Consider the following 24,437-nt stretch of genomic DNA (forward strand, 5'->3'; position numbering starts at 1 on the left):
TGTGAAGGCTAGGACTATAACAGCGTTTAAAAGAGAACTGGATAAATTCATGGTGGTTAAGTCCATAAATGGTTATTAGCCAGGATGGATAAGGAATGGTGTCCCTGGCCTCTGTTTGTCAGAGGATGGAGATGGATGGCAAGATTGAGATCACTTGATCATTGCCTGTTAGGTTCACTCCCTCTGGGGCACCTGGCATTGGCCACTGTCGGTAGACAAATACTGGGCTGGATGGACCTTTGGTCTGACCCAGTAGGGCTGTTCTTATGGTAGGACTGTAATGACTCCTGCAGATGGGGATGGGGATGATTGCTGTCATGTTCCAATATCAGTGGCAGGTTATCAACATTCACACTTTCTCTTTAGAGTCCATTTGGTAGGATGCTGCAGATAAGCTAGCTAAAGATGGTTATTTGCTCCTCTATCTGAAGCTAAAAGTTGATCTTTTAGCAATAAAATACAGTATATCCAGAATATAATCCCCGTAGTTACACTCATCATGGCTATAGAGGCCCTGAAAGATAGTTTAGGGGGACACCAATCCAATGTAATAGATGGTCCTAGTGGAAGCCTATTCCAGAGTTTAACTACCCTTATAGTTAGAAAGTTTTCCCTAATATGTAACCTAAATCTCCCTTGCTGCAGATTAAGCCAATTACTTTTGTTCTGCTTTTAGTGGACATGGAGAGCAATCAATCTCCATCCTCTTTATAATAGCCCTTAACGTATTTGAGGACTGTTATCAGGTCCACCTTAAATTTTTTTTTCTCAAGGCTAAACATGCCCAGTTTTTTTAATCTTTCCTCAAAAGTCAGGTTTTCTAAACCTTTTATCATTTGTGTTGCTCTCCTCTGGGCTCGCTCCAATTTCTCCACATCTTTCCTAAAGTTTGGTGGTCAGAATTGGACACAGTACTCCATTTCAGGCTTACCAAATGGTGAGCGGAGAGGGACAGTTACTTCCTGTGTCTTACATATGACAATCTTGTTAATACAGCCCAGAATATTGGCTTCTCTCTCAACTGCATCATAGTGCTGACTCATATTCAATATATGATCCACTATATTCTCCAGATCCTTTTCAGCAGTACTACCACCTAGCCAGTTATTCCCCAGTGGGTAGTTCCTAAGTGTAATACTTTGCACTTGTCTTAATTGAATGTCATCTTGTTGATTTCAGACCTGTTCTCCTATTTGTCAAGGTCATTTTGAATTCTAATCCTCCAGAGTGCTTGCAACCCCTCCCAGCCTGGTGTCATCCACAAATTTTATAAGCATATTGTCCACTCCATTGTCCAAGTCATTAAGGAAAATACTGACTAGTATTGGTCCCAAGACTGACCCCTGTGAGACCCAGTTTGACAGTGAATCATTGATAACTATTCTTTGAGTATGGTCTTTCAACCAGTTGTGCACTCATATTATAGTAATTTCATCCAGATTACATTTCCCGAGTTTGCCTATGAGATTGGCATGTGGAACTGTTTCAAAAGCTTTACTAAAATCAAGATACATCACATCTACTGCTTCCTCCATCCATTAGGCCAGTAATCCTTTCAAATAAAAAAAAAGAAAAAAAGGTTGGTTTGACATGATTTCTTCTTGACAAATCTATTCTGGCTATTCCTTATAACCCTGTTATCCTGTAGGTGCTTACAGATGGATCAATAGTTTGTGCCAATATCTTTTGCAGTTATGAAAGTTAGGCTGGCTGGTCTATAATTCCCCAGGTTCTCTTTGTTCTCCTTTTTAAAGATAGGTGCTATGTTTGCTCTTCTCCAGTCCTCTGAGACTTAGCCCACCCTCAAGGAGTTCTCGAAGATAATTGATGATGATACCGAGATGGCGGTTAAAAATCTGGTCAGCAGCACAGCGAGGGGCTGGGGCTAAGGCAAGCTCCCTGCCTACCCTAGCTCCATGCGGCTCCCAGAAGCGGCTGCCAGGTCCTTGTGGCCCCTAGGCACATGGGCAGTCAGGGAGGCTCTGCGCGCTCCCCTGCCATGGAGTGTCCCTGGCTGCCCATGCACCTAGGGGCTGCACTGCAGGGACCTGGCGGCCACTTCCAGTAAGTGCCGCCGGGACCCTGCACCCTGAACCCTCTCCCGCACCCCCACCTTCTGCCCCAGCTCAGAGTCCCCTCTTGCACCCAAACCCCTCAACCCTGGCCCCACCCCAGAGCCCACACCCTTTGCCGGAGTCTTCACCCCCCTGCACCCTAAACTTCTCTCCTCCCTGGCCCCAACCCACAGTCCACACCCCTAGCTGGAGCCCGCGCCCCCTCCCACACTCCAAACCACTCAGCCCCAACCTGGAGCCCCCTCCTGTACCCCAAACCCCTCATCCCTAGCCCCACCCCAGAGCCTGTACCCCTAACTGGAGCCTTCATCCCCCCTCCGCACCCCAACCTCCTGCCCCAACCCAGTGAAAGTGAATGAAGGTGGGGGAGAGCGAGCAATGGAAGGATGGGGGATGGAGCAAGCAGGGATGGGGCATCGGGGATGGGGATGGGTTATTTGGTTTTGTGCAATTAGAAAGCTGGCAACCCTAATTGATCCAGTGTTTTTGCATGCCTTTGTGTAAAAGATGAGTTCTGTGTGTATTTGTAATGTACTTTAACCATCAGCTCCTGATTTTCTTCAAAGCCAGTGCTGCCCTTATTCAGTGCCAGCTTAATCAATTGAGTCTGAAGAGTTTCCCCCACCAGCAGCCGTGTATGAGGTGGCCCTCCTGTGGGTCCAAACAGAGCCGATGCTGTCTCGGCAACTCCTCTCATCTTTTAAAAGAAAAACCTGACTGACTATCAACAAAATTTGCCTCAAAAGAGGAGAGAGAAAAAAGAAAAACTGACAAGGTAAGCATCAAGGACACGGCGATCTGAACTCGCTGCACCGTCAGCAGCTAGAAAGGAACAGAGCAGAGAGTTGGTTGGGGCCACTTCCCCTTTTAGACCCTCAGAACCCGCCAGGATGGGCCCAGTGGACACTGAATTCTAGAAGGTTCCAAAGCTCATGGCGTAGATGCCTTGATCCCACAATGTGAATATGCCGAGATGAAATACTCCAGTTCTAAGTAAGTAAGTAATGGATAATGTTCTCAGTAACATATGCATAATACAGTCCATAATGACCCGGTGCCTGCCCACTTGATGAACTGTCAGTCTACTGTATAACTGCTGTAGGAAAGGAGAAGCTGAAGAATGAGGAGAGCCAGATGCTGAACAGAGCAAAAGTATCAGATACATATTTTATCTATATAGTGTGTTACAGGTATCCTATTGTGACGAGGACTAATGGCCAGTGATTTATTTAAATTACAGGGAGGTGAAAAAGAGTATCCCCTGTATAGTTAAGCAACAATACACAGCAGATGTGTTTGAAAAGGGGTCAGTATCAGTGCTGGGTTTACAATAGCTCCAGTGGCTCCATGGAGCTGGGCCCATGCTTAGAAGGGGCCCTAGCCTGCTCTGCTTGCACTGCGTCCCAAGAACCTGCTTACTCGCCCCACTTGCTCCTCTCCGCTCCCTGGCCCCACCCCCTGCTCCTCTCAGCCCCCTGGCCAGACCCCAGTGGGGTCCGGCACCTCCGGCTCCGGGCAGTCTCTGCTTCCCACCACCTGAGGGGCCCCGCCTGTCTCCCTGAAGCTGAGCTGCCTGGGACTGGTGCAGAAGCCTGGTCAATCTCAGCCAGGTGGAGGAGGCGACAGTGTGGATGGCTTGGCTGGGCCCCTCCAGGCATGTGCGTCTTGAGGGAGCCAGTCCGGGCAGGCCTTGGCCTGGCTGATTACACCAGTTCTGAGGGGCCAGAGCAATTCCCAGTCCTGGCTGCGCTGCTGGCTCAGCCTGACAGGCACAGTTGTTTCCCAGAAGAGCTGGTGAGTGCAGCCAGGAGGCAGGGCTTGGGGGAGTGGGTCTGTGGGGCAGTGCTGGGCTGTGAAGGGGCGGGGAAGATCTGTGTGTGTTGGGGCACTAGGGAGTGGGGAGTCTGAAGGGGGTGCTGGGCAATTGTGGTGGGGCTGTGAGCAGGGGTGGTGGTGTGCAAGGCACTGTGAATTTGTGGGTGGGTGTGGGGGGGCTTCTGGCCATAGAGAGTTGGGGCGTAGGGTGGGGCTGTGTGGTGTAGCATGGGCCTGGCCCCGAGGGGAAGGGGCATGCTGGCAGCACAGGGCCAGGCTGGCCACTGTGCGTCTGACAACGGCCAGTTTGTAAATAGTGCCCTTGCCATGCCGTGCCCCATTGCCTCTGGCTGGCCCCTCGCTTCAGGGACTGACCTCCCCACGCCATGCTCCATTGCCTCCACGGGAGCCTACAAATATGTTTGGCGCCAGGCCTGCAAAAGGTTAATCCGGCCCTGATATGATCAGGACCACACTGTTACAGCTCTTTAACCTCTGACAGTCTACCAGAGGCAAAAGTAAATGAGGGGAATCATGCTGTACAAACTGGCTGCCTTCCCAGATTTCCCTCTTCCAGCTTTCCTGTTTTTAAATAATGTTAATTACATTCGATTTTTCAAAAAGAGAGGCTACTATATACATTCACGCACTGGCCAACCAAGAACAATGTTCTCTCTCTTTTTATCCCAGTGTAGTGCTGAAGGACTGCTCTTTCAATGAATGGCCAGGCACTCTGTTGGCAAGTAGAGAGAATGTTAAAAGCCCTTTGGATATAAAAGAATTACCCCTGACCTTCTGATTTCCCAAATTTGGGGCCGACTGATTTATTCAGCTTTTGCTTTAATGAGGTGTTAGGGTGGGAAAGTGATAAAAAGCTGATTTCCATTGTAGTTCTGCCAGTGCTTCCTGATGGAAAAAGACACCACCCTGATGTTAAGAGCATTTGTGTAAACAAAGCACTTTGGGAGGCATAATGTAGCCAGGTTATAAGAGTAAATCTAATGGAGTTTAATTTGGTTGGGAGATGAGATGCAATAGTCTTATTAAAAGCAGAAAACCTTCCTATGTGAGAGAGGTTACTCCACATTAGGAAACACCTTTAATCTTTTGATGTCCATGGTAAAGAAGAGAGACAGTCAGTCCCAAGAACAAAACATCAGATTTGTCAAGATGTTGGAGTATTTCTAGTTTCCATTGAGGACAGTGTCTTGCTACTTTGTTAAACATGTATTGTTTTCTGTTTTGTCTGCTTTCTCAAACTGCCAAGGAGGTCCACTCTTGTACCCTTATGAAATCTTTTCCCTGCAGGATCAAACTTCCTTATTAAATGTATTCAGAAGAAGTCTTAATTACTGTGAAACAAAAAGTATTGAAGTTCTTTTATAACTGAGAGATAACGTAGACTCCTGAGGAGCTCTCTGAACGTTGGCTAAATATATTATTTGCTTTCCAGAAAACCTCATAATTATAAGATTGGTGACTTCTATGGACTCTTTAACCATCTCTGTGATGTAAGAGTTGCAACATGATGCCCTTGCAGTGCATAGCATTTTTACTTGTCTTCCAGAGGTGGTATTTAGTGGTTAGAGTGGAGAAATGGAACCTAGATCCATGGGTTCAGCTCTGACATTGACTAGCTGTGTGATTGGGAAGTGGAATCTAGCAGAACATTGCATGCTTCATAAATTTAGGAGGTGTAATGAGAGTCAAAACATAAATTTTCTTCGAAAATGTTCTAAAAAGCATATTATATCATTTTTGATAGGGTCACTAATATTTGTCCTTTGGGCACGTTATTCCATAATTGTTCAGTGTGGGGTTTCTTGGTATGGTCCATTGTTGGAGACAGGATATTGAATTAGTTGAACTAACTGGTCTGCTCCAGCCCAGTAATTCCTATGCAAGCCTTCAATAAGACACTATGGGCCAGATCCCCAGCTGGTGTAAATCAGTATATCTCTGTTTAAGTCAATAGAGATGTCGTCAATTTATAAGAGCTGAGGATCTAGTCCAATGTGCATAAAATCCACATAATCTATTCATGTTTTTCTTGCATATATGAAATTTCTGCTTTGTGTTAGAGATTATTTTGCCTGTATGACTTGGCTCACTTTGGAATTGTGAACCCTTAGGTGAGTAATAGAGACATCTTGAGGAATGCGTAGACTATTGAATTTATAAACAAAATAAACGGGCAGCTTCCAGCTTAGACAAATTTAGCACAGTATCTGCTGCTGTTACCAGAGTGCTGATTGACATTTTAGAACTGTGTGCCTGCCAACTGCAGGAGCTCTAGTTCAGGTCCTGTCTGTGGTGATGCGCACACGCAGACTCCAGTCACCATACAGTGAGACTCTGCTAACTGAATTAAGCCTGCTCCAGTACTGTGTCTTTTTGTCTACTACAAATTGGCAGTCAACCCATTATATCCCAAAGGTGGGTTTCCAAAATACAGGCAGTTGTTGACTCAGCTCCTTCCTGTTCCACATCTCTGCACTTTCCTGATTTTGGACCAGCTGTTCACTGGTCCAGACCCCAACATAAACTAGAGGAGATATAGATATATCTATGTATATGTATGTATGTACAACTTGTGCCCAGCTGGTGATGGCACCAATGGCACCCCAATACTGGGAATAACAGTGGCAGAAACCTAATGTTCCTTCGTGAGTTGTAGGAGGCAGAGTTATTGGTGGCCACAAAGTCATGCAGGGAAGGCTTTTAACCTAATGCTGCTATTAAATTTAAAAAAAAATCATAGTCTGATATCTGCTTTTATTCTCCAGTGACAACCTTAGCAACTCGCTCCCATCTGTGATTATAATGGTGTCTAGAATTCCACGTTCAGTTTCTGGACACCTCAAAACCAGGAAGTTGTCACTAAATTGGAGGGAATTACCAAGAAAAGCAATAAAAATGGTCAAGGGGCAGAAGGGATTAATTAAAGAGGAAAGATTAAAAGAACTAAATGCTCATGCATGGCCCATGATGATTACGGTGTGATATGAACCATATAAAGGTATCTTGGATGGTTTCAAGGAAAGGAGTAATTTGAAGTTAACCAAAACAAACATTTTGACTTAATGTCAGCAAAAACTTCCTAAAAAAGAGATCTGTTGGAGTGATTGTTTCTATTCAGTAGTGGTGGAAGCCCAAGTAGGAGCAGAGCCCTGAAGTGTCTGTGAAGGGAGGTGGTGGAAGCTCTATTGTCTGTGCCCTTTTAAAGGCGGGGTCGGCAACCTGTCAGAAGTGCTGTGCCGAGTCTTCATTTATTCACTCTGATTTAAGGTTCCACGTGCCGGTAATACATTTTAACGTTTTTAGAAGGTCTCTTTCCATAAGTCTATAATATAGAACTAAACTATTGTTGTATGTAAAGTAAATAAGGTTTTTAAAATGCTTAAGAAGCTTCATTTAAAATTTAAATTAAAATGCAGAGCCCCCGGGACTGGTGGCCAGGACCTGGGCAGTGTGAGTGCCACTGAAAATCAGCTCGCGTGCCGCATTCGGCACCCGTGCCATAGGTTGCCTACCCCTGTTTTAAAGTGTATTAGAGAAAGCAGCATAGACTGTATAGTTTGGATCAGACTCACTGAAGGATGAATAGACAAGATGATTTAGTAGGTCTTTGTAGTCTCTAATTTCTATTATTCTGGGTTAGAACTGGGCAAAACATTTATGGACAGTCATGTTAAATTTGTTTATGGTTCATTTCACATGGTTTCAAACCTCCAGAAATTTGAAGAGACTGAATTTTTTTTTTATAGTGAACTGTGAGAAAACTTGGCAAGCTGCTGAGAATTTGCACATGTGAAATTTGAAAACGATGCTGCTGGAGAAAGTGGTATTCCTATTTCCTGCACATACACCAAAACAAATTCCCCAAAATATATGAGCTAAAGGGAGACCGCAGAGCTGGGACTCTGGAGGTCCTGCATTCTGATTCCACTGTCACTGCTGAATGGCCTTAATAATATTTTGCACATATGCAGCACTTCACAAAGATTATTGAGTTACATATTTAGCTAGATTTATGAATAGGTAAATTGACTTAGTTACTGCTCCTCATATGACTGCATCATTTTTTAGATGGGGGTGTGATATTGGAAGTGGGCTTCCTACATAGATCTGTGCAATTTGTTCTCTGCTGAGTTTCAGCATGGTCACAGGCTCAGCTACATCAGCTAATAAAAGCTCAGTTAAGGTTGTTGGCCTACGGTGCACAATTTTTCCTGCAGTCAGAGTTCAAGCAGAGGGGTCAGACAGAGAAATAAAGGTAAGATACATCACAGAAATTCCTACAGGCAGGGCCGGCTCCAGGCCCCAGCATGCCAAGCACGTGCTTGGGGCGGCATGCCACGGGGGGCGCTCTGCCGGTCGCCGGGAGGGCGGCAGGCGGCTCCGGTGGACCTCCCGCAGGCACGCCTGCAGGTGCTCCACCGGAGCCGCAGGACCAGCGCACGTCTGTGGGTGCTCCACTGGAGCCGCGGGACCAGCGGACCCTCTGGAGGCACGTCTGCAAGAGGTCCACCGGAGCCGCAGGACCGGCGACTGCCAGAGCACCCCCCGCGGCGTGCCGCCGTGCTTGGGGCGGCGAAATTGCTAGAGCCGCCCCTGCCCACAGGCAACGTTGAGCAGAAATTAAAGAAAAAAATCTGTATCTTAATCTTTTGGGATTTCATTAAGGTCAAGATGCTTTGTTCAGTTTGGTCCTCACTCCCTGTTGCTATCAAATACACGGATTTGTTTCGATGGTTTAAAAAAAAAATCCAAATAAGTCTAAACATTTCAATTTGACATTTTCTAAATTCAGTATTTTGATTTATTTTATTTGAAAGTACTATTCACTTTTCACTTTGAATTTTATTTCTGTTTTTAACTAATAATAATAATAATACTAAACCCCTCAAATGAAAAAAAATGTTTTGGGTCGAAAGACATATATAGTTTGACTCCAAATGAAATTTTCAACTTTTTAGTTTCACTGAAAAACATGAAATATTTTCATTTTAGGTTGACCTGAAACAATTTTTGTTACTGTTTTAATCACCACACTGAAAAAAATCAGTTATTTGCACAGCTCTAATGGCAGAGGACTATGACATGGGATTAAGTGGAGAGTGGATGCAGACAACTATCTAACTGGTTGGGCCAGGTAACTGAGAGAGGCACCTTCTCCCACCCCCACCCAGTGCCTCACTGGCATGACTACCCTGCCCCATTCCCAGCTTTGTTTTTTCCTTTAAAGAGAAGAAGGGTAAGCTGGGAGCCAAGGGAAGAGGTATGAACTGGAAGAGTGAGCAAAGGTGTAGAGTGATTGGACCTGAGAATGTTGATCAAAGGCCATAATAGTGAGAAATAATTGCTCTGATGTGTTGTGCCTAAATGTACAGCCTGAGCCAATAGAATTGGCAGGGTCCAGTCCTGCTCCCACCGAATTTTAATGAGAATTTGATCAGTGAAATCAAAGGAAGTGGGTTCTTGCACTAATTCTTGGGATATGTTTAATCTGATGGTCATTAGGCAATTTACATAAAGATTGTTACACCTTCTAAATGAGAGCCTAAGTGTAGAGAGAGAAGAAAAAATGTGAAAAATATGGAAATATCCCAAATCAGTTAAGCAATAACTTGCAAAGACCTACTTATATTTCGTCAGTGCAGGCTCTCATGCAATGGCATCTCGGTTAAGATCCTAATCATTCCATCTTTTCTGAATAAATTAGAGCAGATTAGTTAATTGGCATGTGTTAAAATAATTTTAATTAATCATGGCCTATAGATATCCAGACTAATTGAATCCGTTAATTTTTTTATAATGAAACACTGAGCCCCTCACACACGTCACAACAGAGGACACACCAGCATTACTGGACTCATTTCATTCCAAAAGAGGTGTCACCTTATTCTATATAACCTTTATATTCAAGGCATAGGAAGAAACAGACTGTTTTTGGGACATTCTTTACAGCTCTTCCTGTAATTGCTTGCAGAAAATTAAACTTACTATTTTTCTGAAAAGAAAAATACCCAAAAATATGTAAACATAATTGTGGCTGAACTGTGTTAAAATATGTTCAGAAAGATGGGATGGTATTATGACTAATGTGCTGGACTGGAACTGAGCAGATCTGCATTCTGTTCCTAGCTCTGCCAAAAACTTCCTGTGGGACCTTGGGCAAGTCACTTAATCTCCTTGTGCCTCGGTTCCCTATCTGTAAAATGGGAATAATAATACTTGTTTTCTTCCACTCTTTGTAGCTACCTTAACTAACTTATCTATTTTGTTTTGCCTGTGAGCACAGAAAAATACCGGTTATCCTCATATAGAGATCTGTATTTTAACGCTGGTAAAACATAAATTTCCGAACATACATGGACTTAATTTTTTTCATTAAAACTTGTCAGCAGAGTCACAAAATCTACTCACATGTCCCTTACTATGTTGAGGGATGATCATTTTTAGAATTACCGATATTTCACTCACCCTGAAAACTTTAAAAGGCTGTTGTAACAAGTTTTTATGCTGTCCTCACAGGCAAGAAGAAACATTGTTTTAACATAATTAGGCCATAACCATATTTTATCACCGATGTGTAATCATGGATTTTATTTTTATTTTTTTAGTACACTAAGGGTCTAAGATGCAGCAGACAACATCCAAACGGTGCCGTCAGGTGAGACTTGTTCCTGTATACCATGTATCTCTTTGTGTAGGAGCAGAAAGATGGCCCTGATCCAGATCGGAGCTGCTGTTGCATGCTTCCTCCAGCCCTGCCCAGAGAAAACAAACACCATATAAAGGGTACAGAGAGAAGAGCTGGTGTTTGACAGCTGGCTAATTTTCTTGGCTTTGGGCATAGGCGGCGTAATAATAGCTAAGTGTGTTTGATAGACTGCCCTGCTTCTTCACTGCTATTAGGAAAATACCTTGAATTATTTAAAAAAAAAAAAAAAACCCTTAGCATTCCATGCACGAAGGGTGTGACTGCTGAAGTAGGAAAAAAAAATCCTGACATCTCAGTTCCTTGTGTCAGATAATTCCTGTTTGCCTAACAGCTGTCTCAGAGGTAAATTGGTCCCTAGTGCCAGAATAAACACTCACGGGATCCTGTGGGTTCTGAGGCAGGGAAACGTTGTTATTCTTGGGGCAGGGTCCTGAAAACTCTATCGGGCACAGTGCTTATTATTGGACAGAGTCCAGGTGGGAGATTGGGCCCTTAACTTTAAAATATGCAGTTGAGGACAAAGAATTTAATTAGTCCCTCAGAGCAGTTTATCTCTAAGCTTCAAAAAGCTCAAAAGAAACAGCACGTACAAAGCTGTAAGGACCTGACCCGAAGGCAATAGCCTGCATACCAAGACCTGATTCTGAGCAGCCTTCTGGCCTCCCTTTACGCTGCTCTAACAGCAAAAAGGGCAGGACACCAGCTAGATCTCTCCACTGTGGAAGCCCCCTTCCCCTGTAAGGAATGACCTTGAGCTGCCCTCCCACACAGTCCTCAGACAGGGGTGTGCCCAAGCGATGAGTGAAAGGTGGTCTGTGGAATACTCCGCACTGCAGCTATTCCAGGCTTTCAGATGGCCTCTTTGGGAGCATTGCAGCCAACTGTAAACTTAAACGCAAGGCTAGTTTGTGCCAGAAGTTTATGCTAGCAGCCCTATAATTTAGAATGCAGCATAAATTCCCCCTTTTTCCCCCATATTCTGTGGCCAGTTGAGCTTGGTTGCATCTCAGAATCAGGACTCCAGACAATAGGCGCTCAGGAAATAATAATAAGAAGATATTCTGTCCCAGTGAAATCAATAGAAAAACTTCAGTTGGCTTCATTGGGACCAGTCACAGAGAAGACAAGACTTTATATAGTCACATTATTTATAATAATTTTCATCTGCCGTGGTACATGTCATTTTGAAATATTCCGTGTTAGGAAATTTTGTATTAACATCAGCAACTCCTCACTGTACATTAAAAGGACACTGTCAACTTTGACATCTAGTTTTTGTTTTTTAATGAGTTACAAGTACTTTCAGACATACCTGTTGTCTAATTCCCTGCTAACTTTTGTGATTTTCCTATTTAAAAAAAACAACAAAAAACCTCTCCTTTGTTGCCATGTGAAAGACCCACACAAACAGGGGAAAGTGACATAGGAGGAGAGAATAAACATTGCAATACACAAAGTAACCTGAAAAAAATATATTCCCACTTCTAATCTCTCTCGGCTAAAGTAATCTTCAGTGTAGCTTGTAATAATTGGAGGTAACACAGTTTCACACAGAGGCATGGTTTTAAAATTCATAGTGTCCTTTTAACCACTTTGAGAATTATTATTTGTATTATTGTATCACCTAGGAGCCCCAGTCGTGGACTAGGATCCCACTGTGCTAGGTGCTGTACAAATAGAGTCCTGCCCCCACAATCAAACTGTACAACAAGCAACAGCAGATGGATACAGACAGATGGAGTGCAAAGAAACAATCCAACAATATTGGTCAGCAAGGCAATGGTATCCGCACCGGGGCAGTCAAACCGTTGTCAAGCTTTTTGTGGGCATCACACCAAGGTGAATTGAAGGAGGATAATGAGATGGCTTTGCAGATGTTTATGGGGCGTTCCTCCTGAGCATGAGGGGCAGCATTAGAGAAAGCTTGGAAGTATTTGTTTGAAAATTTAACAAGTGGCCAATAGAGGCTGGTATCATTTATGGGAGTAGACAATTAGATTGAATGAGAGATGGTACACATGGTTCTGTAAAGGGCCTTGAAAGTGAATACAAGCAGCTTAGTTTATGTGACAGAAAATGGGGAGCAGTGGAGGATGCAATGAAAGGGATGATGTGGCCATATTCCCTCTCTCTGGCTAGTAGAATGATCTTTGCAGCAGCATTCTGAATGGATATGAGCAGGGCAAGACTGCATTTGTCAAGACCAGAGAGAAAGATGATATCAGGATGTGAGATAATGAGTTTTAGCCGTATGGATGGATAAAAAAGGCCGTAACTCTAGAGATGTGGTGCAGAAAGAATCTGCAGACATAACCTGGATGTGAGGCCTTAATGAAAGGTCTGTGTCGAAGATGATGCCCAGGTTATGAACTAGAGTGACAGTCAGGTTAATGGGGGTGTCCACAGTGATCAAGAAGGAAGGTAATGGAGAGGGTTTGGGAGCAAGTTTGAGCTCTCTTTTAGCCATGTTGAGGAGATCTCAGAAAGACAGGCTGAGATTTTAGTTTGGACCGAAGGAGACAGGTCTGGAGAAGAGAGGTTCATCTATGAATCATCCTCATGGAGATGGTAGTTGAATTTTGTGTTTTGTGGATGAGAATACCTAGAGGTAAGATGTAGAGAGAGAAGAGAAGAGGACCAAAAAGAGCCCTGAGAAGCCTCCATAAAGGAGTGGGGTGAGGAAAATCTTCCAAAGGACACCCTGAAGGAGCAGTTAGGAAGGCTGCTATCAAGAGTGAGGGGAGAGTTGATAGCAGCCTTCAACTACCTGAAGGGGGGTTCCAAAGAGGATGGAGCTAGGCTGTTCTCAGTGGTGGCAGATGACAGAACAAGAGGCAATGGTCTCAAGTTTTGCAGTGCGGGAGGTCTAGGTTTAATATTAGGAAAAACTGTTTCACTAGGAGGGTGGTGAAGCACTGGAATGGGTTACCTAGGGAGGTGGTGGAATCTCCATCCTTAGAGGTTTTTAAAGTAGGCTTGACAAAGCCTTGGCTGGGATGATTTAGTTGGTGTTGGTCCTGCTTTGAGCAGGGGATTGGACTAGATGACCACCTGAGGTATCTTCCAATCCTAGTATTATATGGAGAGAACTAGGAGAGAACAGAGTCACAGAAGCCAAGGTACACCCAGTTAGCTATAAAAAGGATTTTTAAATATAAGGCTGGCCAGTACAGACCATCACAAGTGTCTAATGAAAACCTAACAGGAAACGGGGGAACACCAAGCTGAAAGGGCAAATCTTGGAACTACAAAGCTCAGCCCCACAATTTTTGTTTAGATGTGGCAGTTAAACAACACAAATGGGAGTTTGGATATTGAATGTGTAATCTGATCTGTGAAATGAATGGGAATAAGGGAGACTGGCTCAAACTAAGATTATACTAAGATTAGGGCATAGGGGATCTCAAAATAAACCACATAATTGGTCTCAATTGGAGAAATTGACTGGGGAATATGCACCTTTCCAAAAACTGGGTTTGAAAATAGGAGTTCTGGAATTCAAGCAAAAGGTCTAGGTACTAGAGACAAAGGATGGGGTAGGCTAGTACTCGGAGGTGGTACTGAGAATTATGTCTCTCAAGTGCTTGGCTGACTGGTTTTTGCTCACATGGTCAGATTGCCAAATGTGTAGGCTTGGAAGAATTAAATTTTGATTGACAAATGTCAGTAAACAAAAATTTCACCATATGCACACAGTCCAACAACAAGTATTTCCATTGATGCTCATTGAAATTTACAGATGGGTAAAGTAAGAAAAATGCTGTTTGACAAGTTACTAGAGTTTGATTTAAGGATTTTTACTTTGTATATTCTGACATTTGATGTTGACAATTCTGTGTGTTAATGGTTATAAAATTTTAACTTTTGTATCTGAACATGTCATCTGACACATACACCCCATAATGTCCCACAACTTTGATAATTTAAATAGATTAGAAATAAAAAAGTAAACCCATAATTTTGCATATTAATTTTAAATTGATAAGAATTGAAAAATGCTTAAAATAAACATCTATAGTATCAAAATTATTAAAAATAGCTTGTATTCTTCCAAGCCTATGTATGTTGGAGTCAAGAAGGAATTTTCCCTCAGGTCAGAATGACAGCAACCTTTTTTGGGTTTTGCTTTCCTCTGCAGCATGGGGCCTGGGTTGCCTGCCAGGATCATGTTGGTAGATCTTGCTTAATCAATTCCCTGCCATTGCAGAGGCCTCAGGTTTTGGGACCCTTCTATTCTCTGCTTCTGGCACACAATAGTTTAGTCTCATGAGAGTTGTAATACTTTGGTGCAGTTTCAGTTGTTGGGGTTTACATGCTGGCTGGTGCTGGTGGTCCCCTCTGGCCTTATGCTCTATGACTCTAATTTGTGTGGATTTCATTATGGCTAATATCTGTAATAAATGCCAAGAATGATGTCTTATAAATTCAGTCTGTGGAAATTTCCCTTAAAGATATGTCCCAGGTGATACAAATTACTTTTAGGCAAAACCTATTTTGATACCCTGATCTCGGAGGGGAATCGTAGCTGTTGAAGCTGAGATCCACAAGGCGGGGACTGAGGTGCTGCATTGGAAGAGGAACTCTGGAACCTGGGTCTCTCACCACCCAGGTGAGTGCTGGGCGATAGTCATATTCCCTCTCTCTGGGCTAGTGCTTAATCCACACCTATTGGATGGAGCGATAGCCAGGGGAATATGTAGATTGTGAACCCCCCTGGGACTTGGACGTGAATTGGGTGAAGAAATGCTTAGTGTTGTCAAGATTTAGGCAAGACTTCGGTGTGCACATGCCAGCTGCTGAAATTCAGGCACGTTGGGGTGCTTTAGAAGAGAAACATAAGGACATCAGGTGCCTGCAGGGTTAGGTGGCAGCTAAGAAGGGGTGTTGTGAATGCCAAGGGCTTCTAAATTGGCAGTTACGCACCCAAGTCCCCTTGTGAGTGCCACTCTAAAGTCCTTATGGATCTTAAGCAAGAACAGGGAATGTTTGTTTGCTGAATGTTTGACAAGCAGCAAATAGTAAAAAGTGGAACTATGGTTGCACAAAGTGAACCAGTGGAACTAGTAAATGCTGATATAGAAGGAAACTGTAAGGGAAAAAGGAAATTTGTGTGAGTCCTCCACAGAATGTGACTTAGCATTTTCAGAGTTCAAAAAGACCCTTGTGACTGCTCCTGGTTTAGCTTACCTGTATTTTGAAGCCCTTTTTATATTGGACACAGGTGCTAGTGCTTATGTGGGGAGAGGGGCAGTGTTAACATAAGGACTATTTGAGAAGATATTGGGGAGAAGGAACAACGAGAGCATGGTCCCATCATTAATTTCTCCTCATAACTGAAACAAGCCACAGGGCTCTAAGCTTTGGCTAACCACTTACATCAAAAGAGGTAACTCTTACAGAAATGGAAATTGTATGTGATCCATTACAGATCACTTAAGTGACCATGGGAGTGAAGGGTAAGATTATTAAGCAAATATAACTTTCACTGCTAATATTTTCTTTGTGGGAATGGTTAGCATTGTGGATGTGGAGCTGCTATGTAATAATGTAAGAATATTGATCTGCTGTAGTAATCTTATGAACACTATATGGGACCTGGTCAGTGAGGTGAAGTTACTATATATTGGGTAATGACTTTCCCAAATCAATGCATTAATCTAGCTTAATAGGGAGCTGTTGGTAAAACAAGCAGGAAAGCAACACACTGGATCTAGATAGTGGGAGATCCTACCACTAAATCAGAGGGGAGTACAGTGGGTTGTGAGTTTGCCACCAAGACCCTAGAGCAGGGGTAGGCAACCTATGGCATGTGTGCCGAAGGCGGCACGCGAGCTGATTTTCAGCGGCACTCACACTGCCCGGATCCTGGCCACCGGTCTGGGGGGCTCTGCATTTTAATTTAATTCTAAATGAAGCTTCTTAAACATTTTAAAAATCTTCTTTACTTTACATACAACAATAGTTTAGTTCTATATTATAGACTTATGGAAAGAGACCTTCTAAAAACATTGAAGTGTATTACCGGCATGCAAAACCTTAAATCAGAGTGACTAAATGAAGACTCGGCACAGCACTTCTGAAATGTTGCCAACCCCTGCCCTAGAGGATTTTGGAGTGCCTATAGGAAGCTTAGACCTACCTACATCTCCATGTGGAAGATGGATTAACACCTGGTAAGACAGGTCTTAAAAACAGACTATACATACATCTATTTTTGTGAAAGGCTTTTGTTCTAAATGCTTTGCTTTAAGACAAGGTGGGTGAGGTAATATATTAGACCAACTTGGTGAAAGAGACAAGCTTTTGAGCTACACAGAGCTCTTCTTTGGGGATATTTGGTTACTGGATACAGACGGTCGTAGCTCCAAGAGAGAAGAGAATTGCAGGTATCAAACTCAAGTTAGATTTACCGAGGCAATCACGGCTGCAGTCGGAAAATAGCATGATTCCATCCCAGGTGCTGACCTGAGGCCTGAAAAGGGGGTAGAGGTGCAGTTGGCCTTTAACTGTGATAATGCCATTGCACTATCTCCCCCCAGACTCCATGAAATATATATTCAGAGGACCACGACAGCATGGAGCAGTGTTACACACAAGGAGAGAGAGTTCTTTAAGTACTTACGCACTTTGTAAAGCTGCACCTTATTGCAGTAAAAGCAGCTGTTCTGGGGTATGGGCTATACTTGTATGCCCAGAATTTATTCCAAATCTTGACCCGGACTGAGTTGCATGATCCATAGCCATTTTAGTTTGTCATGCAGACTTCTAACATGTTTGTTTTCCTCTTGCAACTTTTCAGTCTACCCATGTGCAAATTTAAACAAACCCAAACGTCAGTGGATTTTGACTGTTTATGGTCTGGAAAGACTGCAGTGAAAAGCCTTGTGATTACAGTTCACAGCTGAACAACAATGTGTAATGGTGAATGTGATTTAATGAGCACGGGAGTTTTATAGTAACCTGGTGTCCGGTTTTCTTGACTACAGAAATAATAAATGGAAATTTCTGCTACATATGGTTTTGGTGAAAGCCAGCTGACCCTCTGTTAACTAAAATTCCCCTCAGATAGCTGAGAAACACAAAAGGAAGATTTGGAACAGTTTGTGTTCAAGTGTAGGGACATTAAGTGATGAAATTAATCAATGGCAAACATTTCCAAAATGAAAGTCTGTTACATCCTAGTTCCTTTATAAGCTCCAAGGTCAACTTCATCAGCTTGGTACCATACAGCCTAAAGTATTTAGTCTGCTGCTCCATGTAAGTTATGATTCATACCTGATGTAAAATTAATGTTACAAATTAATTTGTAAGAATTATAGCATTCCTGTTGTCCTGATTTGTAGAGACATTGATTGGAAGTTGCAAGTACTTAGCAACTCTTTAAACATAGCGTAAACTGTTTTTGAATTGATACTATCAGCTAGTGGCTTGAAGCCAATAGGAGTCTTTTCATTGACTTCAGTGGGGTTTGGATGGGGCCAAGACCATTATCGTACAAAAGCATCATAGTTAGGGGGGGAATAAGTGGCAGATAACACACAAACATCAACTCCTCCAGTAGCTAAGATGCAAAGGTAAATGAAAAAACTACTATTGTGTTTTCTCCCTTTGAGAGAACATGGAGTCTGGGGGTAGATTCTGTGGATGTAAGGTTTTGTGTTTGACTCAATTTAGCTCCATCAGCTGTCCAGCATGCCATGGTTTATCACAATCTTCAGCCCCTTTGTCTAGACTTCTCTCTTAAGGATCCCCGACTATGATACCCCCAGGAAGGCTTTGCCACACTTCAAACAATTTGGATGGGATTTTTGAAAGCAATCAGCATTGGCCCACCTTTGCTCCTATTAAAGCTTTACCAATAGCTAAAAACTCTGCACTGGGAACAGACTTAGGCCAACTCAAAGTTTTTTTTGAAAATCCCACCTATTGCATTTTTATGTGAGTGGAAATTAAAAACAAAACCATGTAGCTATCACTTCAGTTGTACTCAGTGCCTGTAATTTACAAAGATACTTTTTATTTTCAGTCAGTTTGGGAGGAAAGTTAACATTTCTTCAAAAACTTAAATTATAAGCCAGTTAAGATGATATACAGTACGTTTGATAACTGTTTCCATTAGAGTTTAGCGCAATATCTTCTCATTGACACTTAGAATGGATTTTTCAGGAGGATTTTCTTTAGAACCAGCTCTGCAATGATTGAACAATAAAGGAAATAGGTAGCTATAAACAATGTCTTAAGGCTATATTCAGATCTTACATAGTCATCTGCACACCCAAAATTGTGTCTTGAATGTATGGGAAATGGTAGTCTCTACTAGTTACATCCCCAATTAATGAACTCCATGTGGGCAGACCCCTCTGTCCTTGCTAACTCCCACTCACATTGGTGACTCTCTGCATGGATTCAGGGGGTGAGCCTGCATAGAGCTCATTGCAAGATCAGGGACTTTGGCAGGAGGAGTAAGAATCATGCAAAAAGGGGAAAAGATGACCCAGCAAGTTAAATGTTGTCTCCTCTCCCAAAATGGAAGTGGACTGAACAAGCTCACAGTCACCTAAAATACTTCTTTTTAACCTTTTGCAGAGGGCTGGTGACTCTTCAATAGACTCCATCAATCAAATCAGGCAGAGTAATCTTTAGAGGTAAGTGATGAACTATCCAGGGGCAATCTTTGACTAGAGGTGGTTTGGAAGCTGAGCCCTTACATACTGTACACCAACAAAGTGAAAATGTAGCTGTTTATAGTATTATTTTTGCCTCTTGCTATAATGTTTGTTTAACCCATTCAAGCATATACAGTGGCATAATATTGTTGTATACTGCAATACTGATGAAAGGTGGTCCATTTACTACTTATGAAATGCATCAATAGGAGGAGTTGGGATCTCTGGATCTTGATTAATGTTGAAAGTGCAGATGGTATATTACAGGTCAGTGCATTATTTCTGCCCTAACAAAACTTCCATATGCCCAGTCCTAACTGCAGAATGATTAAAACCTGGGTGGGCCTTTCTTCTGTAGATGGACTAGAACCTCGACGGGCTGTAACATGATTTGGTAAGACAGTTAAAACATATATTAGTGCAAAGTATGTTTTAATCCTTTTAGGATGAGCTACTAAATCCAAAAACATGGTAGATTCACTAAGCCAAGAAATGTCCTAATAAGAGTTTGAAATAAGGATTTGACGTCTTGCAATGTCATCCTTAAGGACAGGGTGTGCAGGACTAGACACAGGTTTTTGTTGAAACCAGAAATAACTTTTATAAGATCGTACATAATGATACATTGCTCTTACATTAGTAATTTACATTTAATTATTTTAAAAAGGTCATAAAGCTTTTTGTCGTCTGGCTGTACCTTATTTGAAATTTTAAGGTTGTCTCCCTAGAACAACAATCTATTAGTTTGCTTCTAATATAAATATAAATTTGTCAAATTTAAAACTGATCTCATTGCTAATATTAAAGCTTTTTCATTTAAAAAAGGCTAGACAAGCCAAGTGGAGAAATTCAACATTTCTCCATGGAGTTGTACATTTACCACATCCAAAATGGATGACTAAAAGAAAAAGCCCAATAGTCTGACAAATACTAATTCCATCTAGAACTAACATTTTAGCTCTAAATGTTGTTGTTGTAGTTTTCTGAGCAGTCTGGCAAGGACCTTGTACAGATGCAAGATTCAATGGTCAGTTATATTTCAATGCATTAGAGCAACTGACTCACTTGTACTGCTGAGATGGGTTGTAATAATTACTATCAGCAGGGAGTGTGGCCCATCCTATTGTCAATTGCAAAACTGCCACTGACTTCAACAAGTTCAATGCTGCAGAATGCAAAAGCACCTCCTTGGCAGTGCTCAGCATCCTACACTCCCAGAGAGATCAATGGGAGTTAATAGTAGGCAGCATCTTGCTAATCAGCTGGTATAAACTAATTTAGGACCATGGCAACCCATTGAGTTACACACCACTACACCAGCTGAGGATCTGGCCCTTTGTTTTCAATCATAACCTCATGAAAAAAATCACTAGTATTTAGGGCCAAAAGATAGAAAATGTCAGGACACTGCTAATTTATCAGTGGTCACCAGCACAGGGTCAAAGAACACACCGAGCTCATATACTGTATTTTAGCTTGAAAGCACAGCTGCCATTTACCTTGCAACTGGAATCTAAATATAAGAAACATAAATACATTAGTAACCACACACATTTACACAACACAGTACTAGCAATATTAAGGGATGCAGCACCTACTCTACATAACTGCCTTTTGTTACTATAGATACATCAGAATAAATGCTATTTGATATGTAACACGCCGTTCTTTAAAAGTCAATGGCAGTAAAATAGCCAAAAGTTCAGGTCCAGGCCTCAGTTAACTTCAAATTATGAAGTCAGACAAATCGCACAGCATATCATCATCATCAGTGTAATGGTACCACTATGGCAAAACACACAACAACAGTTAATACTACCACTGTGAGCTGGAGATCTCTTCTGATGACATTTAGCCACACTTGCTCTCCCATCCCCTCCCTGCCCATTTAATATGAGCATTTTTCAGGCATGGTACAAGATACCTTTATCACACACAAAGTATGTGGACAAGGAATAATAGTAAAAACACCCAATATTGGCTTGAAGTTTGCATCCTTACAGACAATTTGCATTATTTTAAGTAGAGTTTCACTGGGCTAATGAGGTGATCACTGTCCATACTTTCCACTTGGGCCCACAGGTTTCTTTTAACTTGATAGGAATAGGATTAAAAGGAAAGAGAAATTGTATATATTCTTTGCCAGTCTAGTGGTGTTGCTAATGTTCTTCAGAGCAGCGGCCTTTCCTCAAGCTCACATCATCTAATCCAATGTCCCCGGTTCTGCCTTTCCCTTTTTCACCTTTGAAAATAACCTGGGGAAGGAAATAAGACACAGTCAGATGTAAACTTTAAAGAAAAAAAAAAAGACAAGACTGGCTACCTGTTCTGAAGGGTTCCAGCCTCAAGGAACTTAGACATATCCCTGGATGGTGGTATTTGTAATGGATAAAACACTTTCAGTGATCTCTGGAAGTGTGCTTACTCTGCTGCTGGAAGCAGAGTTCAGCTTTGAGGGAGGAATCTCTGTCTCCAGGGGTGGTGATCCTTCTCTTTAGATATATTTAAATCATTCCTCCCAGTAATCACTTTATCCATTGCTCTAAAGAACCGTTGTATTGTGAAAACATTTTCCCTCCACATCCACATTGCAAATTGATCAATTTGAACAGTGAATGTATTGTAAGCTGGATCTAGAAATAGTATCCCCTATATAACATGTTCCAAGCTTCTGGGGAAATGTGCTAATCTAAACTTTGACTTCCTACAATGTGATGTAGCAAATGCTGCATATCTACTTATTTAGATAACTAAAAATACACCTAGTTTGAACGAGGGAGAGCTCAACAGATTTAAAGTAGGATGAAGAAGAGAATATAAGGTGAGAGGACCATGGCAGAATAATATGCTGTAGAATGTTCCCTAAAGCTAAATGGGCTCAGCTAGAATTTAGTACCCATTTTATATTTATTTTAATCCATCCATAATCACTCGTATCAATCACCTGCACTGCTGCGATAAAATCCAAGACTAAACTGTTGTAACATGAGCAAATGTTGTTGTTTTGTCCATGGTCTGAAAATTAATCAAACATTTGAGCAAGATTCCCTCATTAGATAGGAGAACCTGCATGCTCCCCCCACCCAAAAAAAACCCCCGAACAGGATATGTACGCAGTGACCCTGTCGAAACTAGCGTTTAGATAAATTCATGTAGGATTTTGCAATACACCTCTACCTCGATATAACGCGGTAAAGCAGTGCTCCAGGGTGGGACGGGGCTGTGCACTCCCGTGGATCAAAGCAAGTTCAATATAACGCGGTAAGATTTTTTTGGCTCCCAAGGACAGCATTACTTCGAGGTAGAGGTGTACCTTACTACAATCAGACTATTACTGATGTAGAAAAAGTCAATACAGAGAAAAGATCTATCATCAATTCTGTAAAATAATGTTTACATTCCCTTTAGGCTTTTCGGATTAATGAGGGAAGTTAGAGCAAAAAAGACAATATATATATATTAGCTTAAATTTTCAGAAACAACAACATAGTTAAGGTGCCTCCAGTGGGCATCAAAAAACAGATCTAATTTTTCAGAAAGTGTTGGAAAGCTTATAGGTGTCTCAAGATGGGCATCCAAAAACTGGGGTACTGAAAATCATAGCTGATATTTTAAAATATCTCGCAAATGCATCTGGTTGTTTTATATTTGGTTTTTCTGTGATAGAGGGGCTGTTTGCTGAGCTATGGTGTGGCCTTAGTCTTTTAAAAATAGTCTATAGGCTCTTGGAATAAGGAGCAGGTGTTTATAAATCCATCTCTAAGTGCTGTCGTCCTTGTTCACAAGTTCTAGTGACCTCCTGTATTTGTTTAGTTTTCACTCAGGCAGAGTATTTTTACATACGATGGAGGAAAAACATGGGCTATTCATCTCTTAGGTCTAGTATCAGCCTCCTATACTAAAACACTGAAAACTGTATAGACAGCTATACTTACACTTTTGATGCCTGAGTCCTGCAAAGTTATTTGTGTTTGTCTCCAGCCATGGCCACCATTTCTTCCCCAAACTGCTGGTCCATGAGCACCATTTTTTCTTAAAAACACTTGGAGTAGACCAGAATGTAGTCCAGATACCTTATGCCTAAAGGACAGACACAAGTCCCCTGAATGAGCTAACTGGCCAAGTGGCAAGACCAGACGTGCCACTTTTCCCTCTTTGCCTTTGGGTTCAGAGATAGTCACATACTGTCCACCTGCAAAAGAAAAGGCAGCTCTTTTTAAATGTTTCCAAGTATGGTCAGTACCTTTCACGTACAGAGACACGTGTACTTAATGTGCCATCAATCTTGCAAATTCCTGTGTCTTGGGGATTTCAAACTCCAGGACTTAGAAATCACTGTTGTAAATGTGTTGCTTTGCTGCATTAGCTGTGGTAGAGGAGATTTAAATTTCCATTACAAGTCATTGACTCTTCACTAACACCGCTGCATAGGAAACTTCACTCAAAAGCCTTAACGATAAACTAAGCCTCCTAAATATTATTCTAGATAGCAGTTATGAAATGACAAGATTTAGGCACTCATTAATACATGTGCATTCTGGACAAACAGTAAAATTTTTGAAAATTCCCAAATCCCATTTTCAGAAGTGACTTAGGCATTTAGTAGCCTAAGTCTCGTTGCACTTTCCAGTGTGTCTTCTGTTATGTTAGATTGTTACTGTACATGTGAACATCATTCAAAAACCCATTAATATCCCTATCCCTTTGGTGAGAGATACCTGCATATAAATGAAAACCAGGGGACCTCATGGCAGGGCAACATTTATAAAAGCCAAAATCAAACATGTAAGCCCAATAAATTCTTCTAGTGATCCTTTTTATGTAGGCTGCTAAAACTATGATAAATGAGACTTTAGGTCTTCTAAATATCCCATAACCATACCAAGAGGATTTTTTTAAAAACTTTGAACTCATTAAAGCTAGAGCAGCATTTCGAGGTTGGCATGAGACCCAACTCATTTTTTGCAAATCTAAGCTGACTGGAAAAAAAATTACAAAATAATAATATCCAACTGAGAGCTCCATGTTCTAACCATAAAACAAATAGCCTTGATATCACAGCAGAATGTCAAAAATCAAAATTCACTTTAAAGGTCTTAGTATTAATTACGTTATAAAGGTTCCATGAAATCTGAGCTGTTGAAGTCAGTGAGC

At 41.9% G+C, this 24,437-nt stretch overlaps 1 protein-coding gene and 1 long non-coding RNA gene across 10 annotated transcripts in view; one reads left to right on the forward strand and one right to left on the reverse strand.

Annotated features, from left to right (window-relative positions):
- Positions 1 to 24,437, forward strand: part of LOC120406109 — a 37,901-nt gene that overhangs the window by 10,373 nt on the left and 3,091 nt on the right. Inside the window, exons 4-9 of one of the 5 annotated variants that reach the window (XR_005599093.1) lie at positions 2,642 to 2,850; positions 10,517 to 10,566; positions 12,246 to 12,456; positions 15,100 to 15,226; positions 16,598 to 16,790; positions 19,204 to 19,262. This is a non-coding gene — a long non-coding RNA (uncharacterized LOC120406109). Of the gene's footprint in view, positions 1 to 2,641; positions 2,851 to 10,516; positions 10,567 to 12,245; positions 12,457 to 15,079; positions 15,227 to 16,597; positions 16,791 to 19,203; positions 19,263 to 24,437 lie in introns of all 5 variants that reach the window. The other 4 variants (XR_005599095.1, XR_005599098.1, XR_005599096.1 and 1 more) reach the window with 4 other exon arrangements.
- Positions 19,859 to 24,437, reverse strand: part of NPNT (nephronectin) — a 78,164-nt gene continuing 73,585 nt past the window's right edge. For all 5 annotated transcript variants that reach the window (XM_039540414.1, XM_039540411.1, XM_039540412.1 and 2 more), the window contains 2 exons: positions 23,219 to 23,475; positions 19,859 to 21,538 (listed from right to left, as the gene is read on the reverse strand). In XM_039540414.1, coding sequence (XP_039396348.1) covers positions 21,443 to 21,538; positions 23,219 to 23,475 — 353 coding nt within the window. In that variant the 3' untranslated portion in view covers positions 19,859 to 21,442. The remainder of the gene's footprint in view (positions 21,539 to 23,218; positions 23,476 to 24,437) is intronic.

The sequence above is a fragment of the Mauremys reevesii genome, linkage group 5 (assembly GCF_016161935.1).
Source record: "Mauremys reevesii isolate NIE-2019 linkage group 5, ASM1616193v1, whole genome shotgun sequence".
NCBI classification, from domain to species: domain Eukaryota; kingdom Metazoa; phylum Chordata; order Testudines; family Geoemydidae; genus Mauremys; species Mauremys reevesii.